Source organism: Cucurbitaria berberidis (assembly GCF_010015615.1).
Source record: "Cucurbitaria berberidis CBS 394.84 unplaced genomic scaffold K460scaffold_1, whole genome shotgun sequence".
Lineage (NCBI taxonomy): Eukaryota > Fungi > Ascomycota > Dothideomycetes > Pleosporales > Cucurbitariaceae > Cucurbitaria > Cucurbitaria berberidis.
The window spans coordinates 385,912-399,651 of NW_024468935.1; the positions used below are offsets into that span (position 1 = coordinate 385,912).

Genomic DNA, 13,740 nt, shown 5'->3' on the forward strand with positions numbered 1-13,740 from the left:
AGTGGAGCTAGGACCGCGCTAGTCCTCAAATAGGGCGCTAAATAGGGCGCTAGTGGGAACGCTAATCCATGGATCACCGCCTGCACTTTTCCATCGACAACCTGACGTTTTCCATTACTTCGCCATCAACTCGACATTGCCGTCAACGTGCTACAATGTATGCATGTGTTTCTGCTCTAAGATTTATCCCTTGTGCACTGACACGACGAGCGCGACGCGCCTTATGCTGGTGCGGACAGGACGCGTTTCTACAAATCTGGTATGTTGTCAAGGCTCATTAAGTTCCTTCACCCGCTAATACTCCTACACCAGGTACAATTACCCATGAAACGTTCCTTCAAATGGTTCTTCCGATAATCACCACCTCTTGCTTCTCACATGGTAGTGGATGTGCTCAAAGGCATATTTGGGCCACCGTCTGTTGCCGATAGCACAGTGATTTGAAGATGTCCAGGCTTTGGCTTCTTGCTCAGACTTTCGGTACAGGAATCGGCCACCTTTTACTGCGTGCGGCAATAGAGGCCCAAACTTCATTCGTAATGGGGGACGCGATTTAGCGCGTTTCCTTTGCGGAATACTTGTATACATGGGCGTTACACATTCGTCGTCTCCGACTTCATTTGTGGGTCCAACAGCCGGGACTTGTCCCAACATCTTGCGATGAATGGCAGTTGGACAAAGGCAACGCCCAAGATCGATGTTTCTGGTCTCGGTGAGCATGAGCTGCTTTGCGGTTGTAGCTTGCTGATGATCGAGAACCTCTGAGCTTATATGGCGTCTTTCCCTGCCGCTGCGCCCTTTATGTTTCTCATTCTTCAGATGGGCCAAGCATAGATGGGCGGGTAGCATCTCGTAGGATCGTTCGTTCGTTTCAGCTCATACATTTTCCAAAGCTATCTTAGGTTCATTTGACTTTTGATGTATTCAACAATGCTGCCTAATGTCCTTTTTTTCCAGGCTCCGTCGTTGAATCGTCCTGCAAGTAATTATCTCGCTGCGACAGAGTTCAACTACGATTGGCTTGGCGTCGATGGGTGTACATGGATGGGTAACGTCATTCCAAAACTATACCGCATGTGGAAACTTTAGGCAGCAGTCGCATTAAAAACATCCAATGCCCCCCTCTACAATAATCGACTTCCTTCAACATGGCTCCCCATTGTATTTCGTCAAGAGATTTTCTAAAACAGTTCAGTTTTCCAATTGAACCCGCGCGGGACTTTGAGCTTGATGGAATTCCCGCTAGTTATGCCGCAGGCCATCCACGCGAGTGGGGACGGGAAACCGACGTACTCGATTTTACCCGAACCAAGGAGAAAGATGAGCGTGCATACAAGAGCTACTCCACCGCCATCAGTCCGGACCAGAAGCTGCTGGCCATCACCACAAGCAAGGGGCCCATTCTGATATACGATGTCAAGTCGAAAGAATTACGCCAAGTTCTCGAAGGCTCTGGGGCTTTGGTTTTCAGACCCATCGTGAAAAAGGGTGAACAAGCAGATACTATTGCTGAAGATGCGGGGGGAGAACACGAGAAACCTGCGTACACCGCGGTTAGCGGTATACCCGAAAAGGCGTCCCGCCGAGGATCCGAAGATGACCAGCTGATTCTATGGCACTTGGACCAACATGGTCGGGCTCTAGACGAGGAAGAGCCGATCCTTCCTGCCATCTTTGCGACGACAGCCATTGATGCCATTGCCCCCGAACTTACAGCGAACCATGGGTGGACCAGAGAATTCGTGAATGCGTCCACCCTCCATGCACGATTTGCAGAGGCACTTCGTCAAGTAGCTGCAGATCACCGCAGAAGGAACAACACGATAATCGACAATGCGACGCTGAGCAACTTTAGTTCCACAGCATTCAGTAGTGACGGTCGACTACTGCTTTACCACTTCCAGAATGGTTCAACTCAATCTGGCATGCGCGAGCAAGACAAGCTGCCTCAAGTGGTCATCTACGACATTGATGCAAGAATGGAGATCCATCGCCTATCGGGGCACACAGATGCCATCATGTGGTCAGGCATTAGCCCTGATAACCAATACGTCGCTTCCGTGTCCTGGGATGGGACCATGCGCATGTATTCTTCTACCACCGGCAAACTAGGATGGGCTACAGAGGACTCAGGTGGTCAGAGCTGGGCTGGTGCGTTCTCGTCGGACTCCAAACACATTGTATGGAGTTCCAAATCCGGCAGAGTTATCCAAGTACACGATGTCGTTGATGGGCGGAAGATCTCAACGTTCCAGGAGACTTTCAACGATTGGTGCCGCTGCCTTCAGTGGCATCCCATCAAATCGCAAATTGCACTTTGCGTTGGTACGCACGCATACGTCTGGAGTCCGTTTGAGGGACAGAATGGCTCCACTATCCAACATTTCGCCATGGGTGACGAGAAAGACTGGAACTCCATGGCAGGAGTCCAAGCTGTCAGCTGGCTGGACGAAGGACGACTACTGTGTCTTGAAATATCGGACGGCACTAAGCTAGTCTATGATACGCAGAGCAATACCAAAGAGCTGTTCAGGCGGCCCATGGGCGTGAACATTGCTTGGGTAGAACGAGGATTCTATAATCTTTTCCAGAAAGAAGGCGAATCTAGCTTGTATATTAGCATCGATGGAGATGGCAAGGTGAGATATTGGTGAATTAGTGTTCCTGCCCTTCCGACCATGTCGATCAAAGAAACACAACTAAAGGAACCGAGTAGAGACGCTAGGGTTGATAGGGGAGCACACGAGTTATTTTCCGACGCTGCGACACAAGCAGTAGGATAATTCTCCACGTTACTAGTAACCACTTCCGATGTATAGCGAATGACACAACTTCGCTCTCTTTACAGTACTAACACTGAATATGCGGTATTACTGTCGATCGGGACCCATTTTCGATTTGGTCTTACGGTTGGCTAAAGGCCTGACGGTCCGGATAACCGCCTCCGCGCCCCTTTCAGGCTGAACCCCACACCGCCTCTCGCTTAGCCCCACGCGATGCAACTTATGGTACATACATATGAACCGCCGCGACAGCTGATTGTTCCCCCGAAAACCCCTCATTGTTCTTTTCCGGGTCTGCACTTTGGCCTTGTTGTTTTGAGATTTGCTTCGAGCTTGCTTTTCTTTGCATCTCATCGACTGCACAGCAACCCGTCCTTCTTTCTGTCTCAACTGGCTTCTTAGTTGTTCGATATCGAGTTCGTTCGACTTCAAACTGAACCGGAAGCAGACCTGCACTGTATTGTCTCGAGCTCGCTTTCTGCGTTCCCATTTCCCTTCTATCGTGTTACTAAACTCAGTAAGCTTAGCCTCCTGGCCATGTTGGCCCTTACGTCTTTGTATAACCAACCAGCCCTTTGCGGTATAAAAGTCCACGTTGGGCACCAAAACCTTTGTACCTGCACCAGTATTCAATCATGATTCAGGCGACGGAGAACGGAGAGCGATATGAACTCGACAGCCCTACGGCAATGCCTAAATCGGGTGCATTTCTCTGGAATCAGCGCATGATGATTCAAGTCACCTGTCGTGGTTACGCCACTGCACAGTTCATGCAACCAGAGCCCGCAAAATACGCCTACGCCCCGAACCTCGAGGCAAAGACGTTCATGCAACCCGAGCAAAACTACTACGCGCACCACCCGGGTCGGTTCGTATACGTTAAAGATGAAACGACGAAAGAGATATTCTCAGCTCCATATGAGCCAGTGAGAGCGAAGTTCGATCGATTCAACTTCTCCGTTGGGAAAAGTGACATCAAATGGACCGTCGAGAAACTTGGCATCCGCGTTGAAATGGGCTTTCTGCTACCGACGGATGATGTGGCCGAACTATGGACCATCAAAGTCACCAATCTCTCAGGTCGCAAGCGTAGTTTGAGCATCTATCCATACTTTCCATTCGGCTACATGTCGTGGATGAATCAAGAGGCGGAATGGAACGAGGAAGTGGGTGGCATTGTAGGCAGCAGTAAGACGCCCTACCAGAAAGCGGCGGATTACCCCAAGACAAAATTTCTGAAAGACAAGACGTACCTTCTTTGTGAGACAACTCCAGTCGCATGGGAAGCAAAACAAGAAGCTTTTGAAGGCGAAGGAGGGTTACAAGCTCCTTCTGCATTGAATGAGGCACAGTTGTCTAATAACGACGCCCGCTATGAGACCCCGACAGCAGCTGTCCAATATCGGGATCAGCTGGAAGCGAAGGACAGTAGAGAGTATCGCTTTATGTTCGGCCCGGCATACGACGAACTGGAGATTCTTGACATGCGCAAGAAGTACCTCAGTAAGGCCGCTTTTGCTAAAGCGGCCAATGATTACGAGGCGTACATCGAAAAAGGTAACGGCTGCCTCCGCCTCGATACCCCAGACAAGGACCTGGATAACTTCGTCAACAACTGGCTACCCCGACAACTGTACTACCATGGAGATGTAAACCGACTTACGACCGATCCGCAAACACGGAACTACCTCCAAGACAACATGGGCATGAGTTTCATTAAGCCTGAAGTCTGCCGCAAGGCTATTCTTACTGCAGTGGGTCAGCAGGAGAAGAACGGCTCGATGCCTGACGGGATTCTACTCGCGAAAGGTGCGGTGTTGAAATACATCAATCAAATCCCACATACAGACCACTGCGTTTGGCTGCCCATCGCTCTGGAGATCTATCTTAGCGAGACAGGCGACTATGGGCTCCTAGAAGAAAAGGTGAATAGCATGCATGGTGACACGTACACGGTCTTCGAGCGCCTCAGCCGAGCGATGGACTGGCTCCTATCATCAGACGCGCGTGATGAACGCGGTCTGTCTTACATTGCGCAGGGTGATTGGTGTGACCCAATGAACATGGTTGGGCCCAAGGGAGTGGGTGTATCGGGATGGCTAACAGTCGCTACCGCGTACGCCGTAAACCTCTGGGCTACCGTCTGTGAGCAGGTCAATAGGGCTGACATTGCAGCGAAGTACCGCGCCGGTGCAGAAGAAGTAAACGAATCCGCCAACGAGCATCTCTGGGATGGCGACTGGTACGCCCGCGGAATTACGGATGACAACGTGACTTTCGGCATCAAAGATGACAAGGAAGGTCGAATCTGGCTGAATCCACAAGCCTGGTCAATTCTCGGAGGTGCAGCTTCCCCTGAACAAATCTCGAAGATGCTGCCACAAGTTGATGAGCAACTCACAACGCCATATGGTGTTGTCATGTTTGGCCCCCCTTATACCAGCATGCGTGAAGATGTTGGTCGCGTTACTCAAAAGTACCCAGGTCAGGGCGAGAACGGATCCGTGTACAATCACGCAGCTGCTTTCTATGCATGGGCACTGTATGGTATCGGCGAGGTTGACCGCGCGTACTCCACTCTCCGCAAGATGATCCCGGGACCCGACGAGGAACATCTTTTGCGCCGCGGCCAGCTACCGATCTTTATCCCAAACTATTATCGTGGTGGTTACGGAATTCCGAACCTTGATCGCACAGCTGGTAGGAGTTCGCAGCTTTTCAATACTGGAACAGTATCCTGGGTATACAGATGTTTCATTGAAGGTCTGTGTGGCCTTAGAGGGGTTAGAGAAGGCTTGGAAGTTGATCCCAAGATACCGAGTGCCTGGGAGGACCTGCGAGTCATACGGAAGTTCAGGAACGCGACGTTTGAGGTAGCCATCAGGCGCACAGATACACTGAATGTGAAGGTTGTAGTCGATGGAGAGCCACTAGATGGTAATATCATCGGAAACGTCGAGACAGGAAGGACCTACAAAGTTGAGGTATCGATACCAAAATCAAAAGAGTCGGTGGTTAGTTCGAAAAAGTAGGTTGAAGGAGTCGACGCGTTTGCATTAAAAATTTCGGTAATCAATAGACATGGGCGTGCGCAACCGGAACTCATGCGAGCGAGTGTTAACAGTGATTAGTCTATAAGATGAACTTGGGGATGACTGTGTTGTCTTCCATATTTCATAACAGGACGAGTGCTAAACATCCATCGGCAATCTTCACTTCATGCTTGTAGCGCTCGAGAATAAAGGTAATACTGATAGTTAAGACACAATAATGATTATGAAGATAACAGCAATGTGGATGACTTCAATCTGGGCGACTGTACCCGGCACTCAGTCCAAGTGTTGGAGCTATACTGCTTTGAGCTTAGCGTGTGCGTGATGTAAAAGATCCAATATTATCTCCCTATGTCAATTTTCATCCTCCTAGTTTATGAACCAACACCATAGCCGTCCAGACGCGCGTTAGCACAAGAGAAACCTGGTTCCGCTCTCCGCCTGTTTCCTTAACCTGGTAGGCAAGGGCGTGGTAGTTTGAACTTGCACACAGTAACGCGCGTGAGGCCCCTGTTCGGAAGATCGGATCGGCATTGCCATATCTCTTGCCTGGATCTATTGATACGTCTAGGAATGCAATCAACCAGAAGAAACTTCTCGCTTCGCGATGGAGTACCGTGGAGGGTTACAGACACAGCATGTGCTCTGCTTCTACAACCGGCTAACTCGGTTAATCAATATCAGTAGCTATAACGGCCTTCCGGTCCGCGCACAGGTAACCATTAAAGAACTCTAGGCCTCCCTTCATGAATGGCGGCAACACATCGAAGATCGAGAAGTTTTGCCAGCAGGTGGTTATTAAGCACATACGCCTGCAAACCGCCCGTTCCCAGCGATCTTATCCCTAGCCTGCGAACCACATGGGCTCAGATTTCGTTTGCTTATTTCTTTTTATAGTATGGCCCCGTCATTTGTCCCCATAACTCACATCAGCTAGTGCTTCTGTCTCTCTCAATCGGTATCTCTTCACGTGACATGCATCATCGCTTTCGCTTCACCCCACAATTCCATTTTAGCGCAACCCAAACTGTGGGGTGACGTTCGGCACATCAGCCGTCCTGGCGGAAAGCTTGTCTTGTCATCTTGCATACGAATGAGGAAATGCTCGGCAATGGCGGGTGATTATAATCGGCGCCCTTTTCTCCACCCCAGACCCGCCATATTTTCGATAGTCTCGAGTTGTATGGTCCGGCCTATCCGCTGGCATCAACCACCCCATGGCATAAGGCATTTTCGATGTTACTCTAGGAACCATCTGGCTTTATGATTAACAGAATTCATTGAATGAGGATGTCTTTCTTTTCATCAGATCTCGCGTACCTGATTGACTTGTACCACTCTTGGTCGACATCAAATATGCACCTTTCGAGCAACGTCCCTATCAACCTATCCGGCATAAAATTGGAGCTTGTTGATGATCGACCCACTTGCCAATCTGTATCGGTGGACCAAGTCCCAGGACCACTCGGATATGCATCCAATAAATACGGATGATGTTACGTGACAGCATGAGCTACCCGATTCCAAAGGATCCATATACGAGAATCCCGGGTTATGGGCAGACAACGGAGCCACTGCGGCCTGTGAACACGTCCGCAAGCTTGCGTTGCTTGATACCAAAATTGTCGATACAGCGGCCATCCGGATCGCGATGTCCACTATGACCTCAACAGAAGACACCCGCAACCTGCTTCAAAAAAAATTGTGGACCACAGAGCATATGTTGATGTCATCTTACTATGTACATTCGTCATCTACTGCAAATATAAGAGTCGCTCTGCAGTTGGACTTGCAAAGCCATCCGCTTCCTCATTCTTCATCCGACGATCAATCCAGCTATTCAACATGAAGTACGCATTCGCTCAAGTCGCATTAGGCCTTACTGCCAACGCCCTCGTTGCCCGCGAGCCACCACAGTGCGTCCAGCTCCGTGCATCTGGAGGTGCATCTGGAGTCCTCGGCCAGCTTTCTGATGGTCAAAACCGTGTGGGTGGTGGGCACCCCACGGGTTGCTATTGCTTGAGCAACGGCGGCTTCACTGACACCAATGGACGCGGTTGCATCCTCACGCCCCCTACAACGCAGTTCCAATGTGATGTTGGTGCTAGCCCGACATCTGGTTTCTCAACCTCCGGGGATAAAGTTACTTACAACGGCAATGGAAAGTTTTATGCTTGCGCTGTCAACGACAACGGCGAGTACAACGTCTACACCAAGACTGTCTCAGGCCAGGACAAGTGCGTTGAGATCTCGTTGAGCCCCGCCGGGTCTTGCGGCTCTGGATCTACACCGCCCCAGCCAAGCAAGCCTGCTCAACCTGAACAGTCATCAAAGCCTGCCCCGAGTCAACCTGCGCAACCCTATCAGCCAGCTCCTCAGCAATCTCACCCTTCTTCAGCCTGTCAGCCAGCTCCTCGACCGAGTCAGTCGGCTTATCAACCTTCAAAGCCTGCCCCTGAATCTTCCCAGCCAGCTCAGCCCTCAAAACCAGCTCCTCATCCAAGTCAACCGGCTCAGCCATCTACGCCTGCACCAAGCCAGTCGGATTACCAACCTTCGAAGCCCGCCCCTCAGCCAAGTCAACCGGCTCAGTCATCTAAACCTACACCAAGCCAGCCTGCTCCGCAGCCTAGCAAGTCCGCTGGTGGATGCCCCACAGACCTGAACGGCAAATATGAATACCCCCACCTCATTGTCCCCGTCGATTCCAAGCAACCGAGCAAGTCATACGGCACATCCTACTTCGGAACCGTCAACAGCACCACCTGCTCCATCTTCAACTTCGATATCCCCGCGTCCTACTCTGGCAAGACGTGCAGTCTCGTCTTCCTCTTCCCCGAGCAAAAGGATCTCGAGACATCCAGCTTCACCGTCTCCGGCAGCGGAAAGGTCAACTTCACGAAATTGACGGGCCCAGCGACCCAGCAGACGACTTGGGCTAACCAGCCTGGAAAGGACAGCGAACTTCAAAGCTTGAGCGTGGCGCCCGGCAACTCTTATGCCATTGCCTCGGGTAGCTGCGCGGCGGGACAGACTGTGACCTACGAGCTTTGCAGTCAGGGCGACTTTGCGCTCCATTACTTCCAGGACTACAACCCCAGCCCTCTTGGACTGTACGTTCGCTCGTGCTAAATGCAGCGCGGAGCCTTAGGCCTTGCGGCATACTCGGTTGGAGATTAATCTCGACCCTTTGATGCGCAAGTGAGCTTTCACGACTTTGAGTCCACACAGGATATTGGCGAAGAGTAATGACGCCCTAGAGTATCCTTTGTGGTACTTGTTTCAATCATACCAAGCTACGACACTCCTTATGACCTTATGGAGAATAGTACAATACAAATTTGACTAAATCTTCCTCGCCGTTTTCAGTATTTGAGGTTATCAAATATCACACTGTTAGTGATTACAGCAATCATGTGCCCGTTTAATTGATTTTCTTGCTTCAATCAGGTTCATGATGGCCCCGCCATGATGAAGCCACCTCCCTCCTGCAATAATGTACACTTCACTTGCTCCGATACCCGATAATCTTTTATGTATCATAATGACCAATATATAGCCGTAAAGCCCATCGGGGGTTGTCAGGTGATATGATTCTCATTTCATCATGTCCTCAGTTCGCTTCAGTGACTCCAAACGACTGTCATTGTCTAGGGATTCGAGACGAGGCTTTCCGATGTAGATGTATGACTCGTGTGTTTTGTTGCTGTTGTAGCGCTAGCCTGATTCTCCCAAACCCAAGCATCAATCTCTTCCAAGGCTTTGTTAGGGTCTCCGCGGCAGCCCTGCAAGAAGTTTTGCACCTGAGCAGGAGTGACTAGAGGTGCAGGTACGTCAGCACATGCCTCACAGACAAGTTCGCCATAGACAATACTTACATGTATTTGCTGGCACTTTGTCGGCGAATTCGTTGGCGTACTGCTCGATTTGCGCCATTGTGAATGCAGCGTCGTGTGCAAGGGCTGATCGCCCAATCAAGCGCTTGAATATGCTCTTCCCAGCTGTCTTACTCATGTTACCGAAGTAGATCTTCCTGTCAATCCGTCCGGGGCGTGTGAGAGCGGCATCGAGGGAGTCGGGATTATTCGAAGTCATGATGAGCAATCTGCCTATTTAATGAACATCATTAGCAGACTATCGTACAGCGAAATGCACTCCAATGTGAAAAATTACCTACCTTCTTGTGAAGCGTTACCATCGATAGCATTGAGTAGACCACTAAGAGTAACCATGTTGCGTCGTCGTCCCATTGGTGGTGGTGGAGGAGGTAAGCCACTAAGCATACCCTGGAGGTCTGGGGTCAGATCTGGAGCCACCGGAGGCGGCTTTGATGACGAGTTATGTTCTCGACCAATACCAGCAGAGTCGATATCTTCGATCACCACGATACATTTCCTTGGGAGGCCCAGAAATAGGCGATGGAGGCCGCCGTCACTGATATCCCCAGTGGCTAAGTTGATCTCGAAAGGTCAGCGCTTGGGGAGTTTCCGAATTGTTATGTGCAGAGACGTACATGATAGATATCGCACCCGAGATGGCCTGCCAAAGCAGCGCTAAAAGAGCTCTTGCCAGTCCCGGGTGGTCCATGGAACAAATAACCACGGCGATACGGAATACCACAGTCCGCGAAGAACTGTCGCCTAGGTCACGTCAGCCGTGCTGTTGAAGAGCATGAACCACGTTGCAACTTTATGCAAATTACGTTGAGAAAATGAACTGGCTTTTGGAGGTATGCCGGCTCACTTACGATTGGTCACTGTAGTAGTACTCCGCATCTCTAATGAGGTCCGATTTGACGGCCTCATCCATGTCGATCGTGTCAAGCTTCCTGATAGCCTTTGAAACTGACTTCCATCCGTCGCCGTAGGGATCGTTCTGACCGCCTCCAGCAAAGTACACAGTGGTTGTACCTGTCAGATTCTCTAGCTTAAACTGGTGGCAGAGTTCAGTGAAATCCTGCAGCGACTTCAGGCTCCAGCCTAGCGTCATCAGAGTAAGCGAATTCTGCAGCTGACCACTATCATCAACGAGATTGCCAGCCATGACACTGTTGTTTCGATAGCTGTGACCGCCGCGACGTGAGAATATGAAGGGGCGAAAGCCGAGCCTGGTGGGGTTAGCACAGGGGCTTCAGGCGGGATTCGCGACGTTGTCTATAAGCTAATCATGTGGGATGAAGTAGGCTGAATGTATCCAAAGAACAACGCAAAGGCTTGAGATGGATAACGTGCGTGAATTTGAAAGCACAGGAATGAAGCTTACCAAAATAGGCGTGTCCCAATCGGCGGCAGGCACAAAACCTCGTCGTCTACTCGATCGATACCCACTCCAGGACCACGTGACATCATCATGCGACGGTGGAAGTCATCGTTAGGATCTTGCATGCCTCCCGTCACAAGCATTGCGCTTCTAGTGCGGCTGTTCAAGATAACCTCTGAGCCCATCCAAGCAAGTACTTCCTTGGCAACCGGATCATTCTCAGGAATGGTGACCTGAACCGTGAAGGCCCATATGCAGAAGTCCTTCAGGTGGTTATAAACTGGTCGAACAGCTTGATATAGACCGATCAGTGCTAATATCTTCTCCAAATCACCTCCACTAGGTTTGAGTCGGTGTAGTAGGCGCTGGATAACTTCAAGTATCGGAAACGATGCAGATGCTGAACGCTTCATGTGACGCGGGATGTATCCAGGAGTATCTAGAGACTCTGACCACAGCTTTGTGTCATTGCCTGGAGCAATTTGCGGGACTATGGAGTTGGCTGACGGCGCGGGAGGTGTTGCCATCGTCATATGATTGACCTGATTAAGATCGTGAAGGTCGCGAAGCCTGCCCATTGAAGTTTTATGTTGTATTTTAGATGGTTCGCTGTATAACCATGGATGTGTTGCGCGAGTACTGTTGACGGTGTCTGACTGCAGGCAGCCGCGCCGGTGAGCGGGCGGCCTCGCACCAGGATTTATACGAAAGCAGAGGCGAGATAGAGACACACGAACAAATCTTAGACTTCCCTGAACGCCAACAGCAATAGTGAATGCGCGCAATACAGGACTGGAAGACGTTGAAGGTGAGACGAAAGGCTGCGGTTGTCCGCGTGTGAGAGCGTGCCAAATGAGGAAAAAGCACTTGTCTCCATCGAGATAGCACCGTCTAGCTACTTTTGGGAAGGCGCAACAGGCTCAGCGGTACGTCATAGGCCACAAGTATTATCTACTACGCCATCCTGACTCTTGTGTACCAATACAGCGGTGTACCTAGATATAAATATACATTTTGAACATAGTGTCCAAGTCTCCTTGCACACACGAGCAATCCCCGATTTCTAAACTCTCAAAAGACTTCAGCAACCCGTGCGAAACCCTTTAGTCATGGCTGACACCAGCGAACTCCGAGCGGAGAAGCTCTTCTCAGTCAAGGGCTATGTTTGTGTAATCACCGGTACGTATCGCATGCCCACTTCGCCCGAGTAATGTAGAAGAGACGGAATCTGACTTTGAATTGTTCACCTTAGGTGGCGGTTCTGGGATTGGATTGATGGCAGCACAAGCTCTTGCCGCGAACGGGGCCAAAGTATACATCACCGGACGACGCAAGGAAGTGCTCGAGAACGCTGCAAAGACACACTCCCCCTCTGGAGGCGGCCAAATCATCCCGTACGTCTGCATTCGCAAGTCATGATTGGACTAGCATTACTGACTAGTAAATAGGCTTGGACCGTACGATGTTACCAAGAAGGATGACCTAGAGGGCATGTACCAGGAACTATCATCGAAAGAAAAATACATCAACCTCCTCGTCGCTGCAGCTGGTATCTCTGGCGAAAAGGTGGAGCCCGACGCGGAAAATGCAACCGATATGAAGAAGAAGCTCTGGGAGAATGAGACGTTCGAAGGCTGGGCTGACACGTACAACACGGATGTCACATCCGTCTACTTTAGTACTGTCGTTCTCTTACCTCTACTCCAAGCTGGAACCGAAAGCCACGGGCATTTGAGCGCGTCCGTTATTGTCATCAGCTCCATGTCCGGCATCATGCGACACGCCCAAGGCCACTTCAGCTATAACGCGGCCAAAGGCGGCACGGTCCATTTGACGAAGCTGATGTCAGGAGAGTTCCAAAAGCTCCGCATCCGCGTGAACTCGATTGCGCCAGGCTACTTCCCATCGGAGATGACGGCAAAGGAGAGCAACGAGGACCAGAAGAGCCATGTGCCGGACGAAAAGATACAGGAGAAGGGACATGTGCCAATGGAACGTGCTGGAAGCGACGCGGAAATGGCACAGGCGGTCTTGTTCCTGACCAGAAACAACTATGTCAATGGCGAGATCATTGCCGTTGATGGCGGTGTGCTGAACGTCGTGGCGGGTCGATGAGCGTATGCTTTCAGGCGTCTTGGAGGACTGCAGGAGTTTCGGCGAAGACGAGGGTATGGCAATAGAAAAGTGTGAGACTTTGGGACAGTTTCGTTTGCTCCTAACCAAGATTCTGGATGATCTCGCGTGCCTTTCCCCACATTCCCCGCATTGGCGAAGCCGTTAGATGACCCCCAAGCATGTGTGTAATATGTCTTGCATGCGGTGACAGATCTTAGTTGTACGTGAGTGGACACTGCACTTGATGGGTTGGTACTGAGACGTGCAAGTTGGGTGAAGAGGCTCATTCACGTGCTCTCGCGTTGAGCCGATTCGGGAAATGCCCGCATATGGGCGCGCGGTGTGATCCAGAACGCGCCATAAGCTCGGCTGACTTCCAAGCCTATTTATGGAAAAGAATATCAGGAGTCTACACAGCAGTGAGGTCGCAAGATGCTTGTTGGAAGGGTGCGCCTTGGAATACAGCCAAGCGAAGCGCAACCAACGGTCGCTGGTGCGGTCGGAAGCTACTGCGGCCTCGAGTAACACCA

At 50.7% G+C, this 13,740-nt stretch overlaps 5 protein-coding genes across 5 annotated transcripts; 4 read left to right on the forward strand and 1 right to left on the reverse strand.

The window, feature by feature from the left end:
- Nucleotides 1–1,148: 1,148 nt before the first annotated feature.
- K460DRAFT_372131 (WD40 repeat-like protein) lies at nt 1,149–2,654 on the forward strand (the record flags this gene model as incomplete). Its single annotated transcript, XM_040934478.1, has 1 exon — nt 1,149–2,654. One exon carries the CDS (start codon nt 1,149–1,151, stop codon nt 2,652–2,654), a length of 1,506 nt encoding a protein of 501 aa, XP_040792249.1.
- A 402-nt stretch (nt 2,655–3,056) lies between these two features.
- K460DRAFT_360535 (glycoside hydrolase family 94 protein) lies at nt 3,057–6,187 on the forward strand. Its single transcript, XM_040932289.1, has 2 exons — nt 3,057–3,300; nt 3,373–6,187. Exon 2 carries the CDS (start codon nt 3,419–3,421, stop codon nt 5,813–5,815), a length of 2,397 nt encoding a protein of 798 aa, XP_040792250.1. The 5' UTR covers nt 3,057–3,300; nt 3,373–3,418; the 3' UTR covers nt 5,816–6,187.
- A 1,470-nt stretch (nt 6,188–7,657) lies between these two features.
- On the forward strand, nt 7,658–9,113 carry K460DRAFT_421902 (uncharacterized protein). The gene is made up of 2 exons (XM_040938163.1): nt 7,658–8,160; nt 8,449–9,113. Exons 1-2 carry the CDS (start codon nt 7,682–7,684, stop codon nt 8,966–8,968), a joined length of 999 nt encoding a protein of 332 aa, XP_040792251.1. The 5' UTR covers nt 7,658–7,681; the 3' UTR covers nt 8,969–9,113.
- A 373-nt stretch (nt 9,114–9,486) lies between these two features.
- Nucleotides 9,487–11,628, reverse strand: K460DRAFT_372134 (P-loop containing nucleoside triphosphate hydrolase protein; the record flags this gene model as incomplete). The annotated part of the gene is made up of 6 exons (XM_040934479.1): nt 9,487–9,653; nt 9,715–9,945; nt 10,014–10,296; nt 10,350–10,476; nt 10,584–10,943; nt 11,099–11,628. The coding sequence occupies 6 exons, from the start codon at nt 11,626–11,628 to the stop codon at nt 9,487–9,489; spliced, it is 1,698 nt and encodes a 565-aa protein (XP_040792252.1).
- A 451-nt stretch (nt 11,629–12,079) lies between these two features.
- On the forward strand, nt 12,080–13,350 carry K460DRAFT_298364 (NAD(P)-binding protein). The gene is made up of 3 exons (XM_040929763.1): nt 12,080–12,274; nt 12,348–12,489; nt 12,544–13,350. The coding sequence occupies exons 1-3, from the start codon at nt 12,205–12,207 to the stop codon at nt 13,208–13,210; spliced, it is 879 nt and encodes a 292-aa protein (XP_040792253.1). The 5' UTR covers nt 12,080–12,204; the 3' UTR covers nt 13,211–13,350.
- Nucleotides 13,351–13,740: the final 390 nt, after the last annotated feature.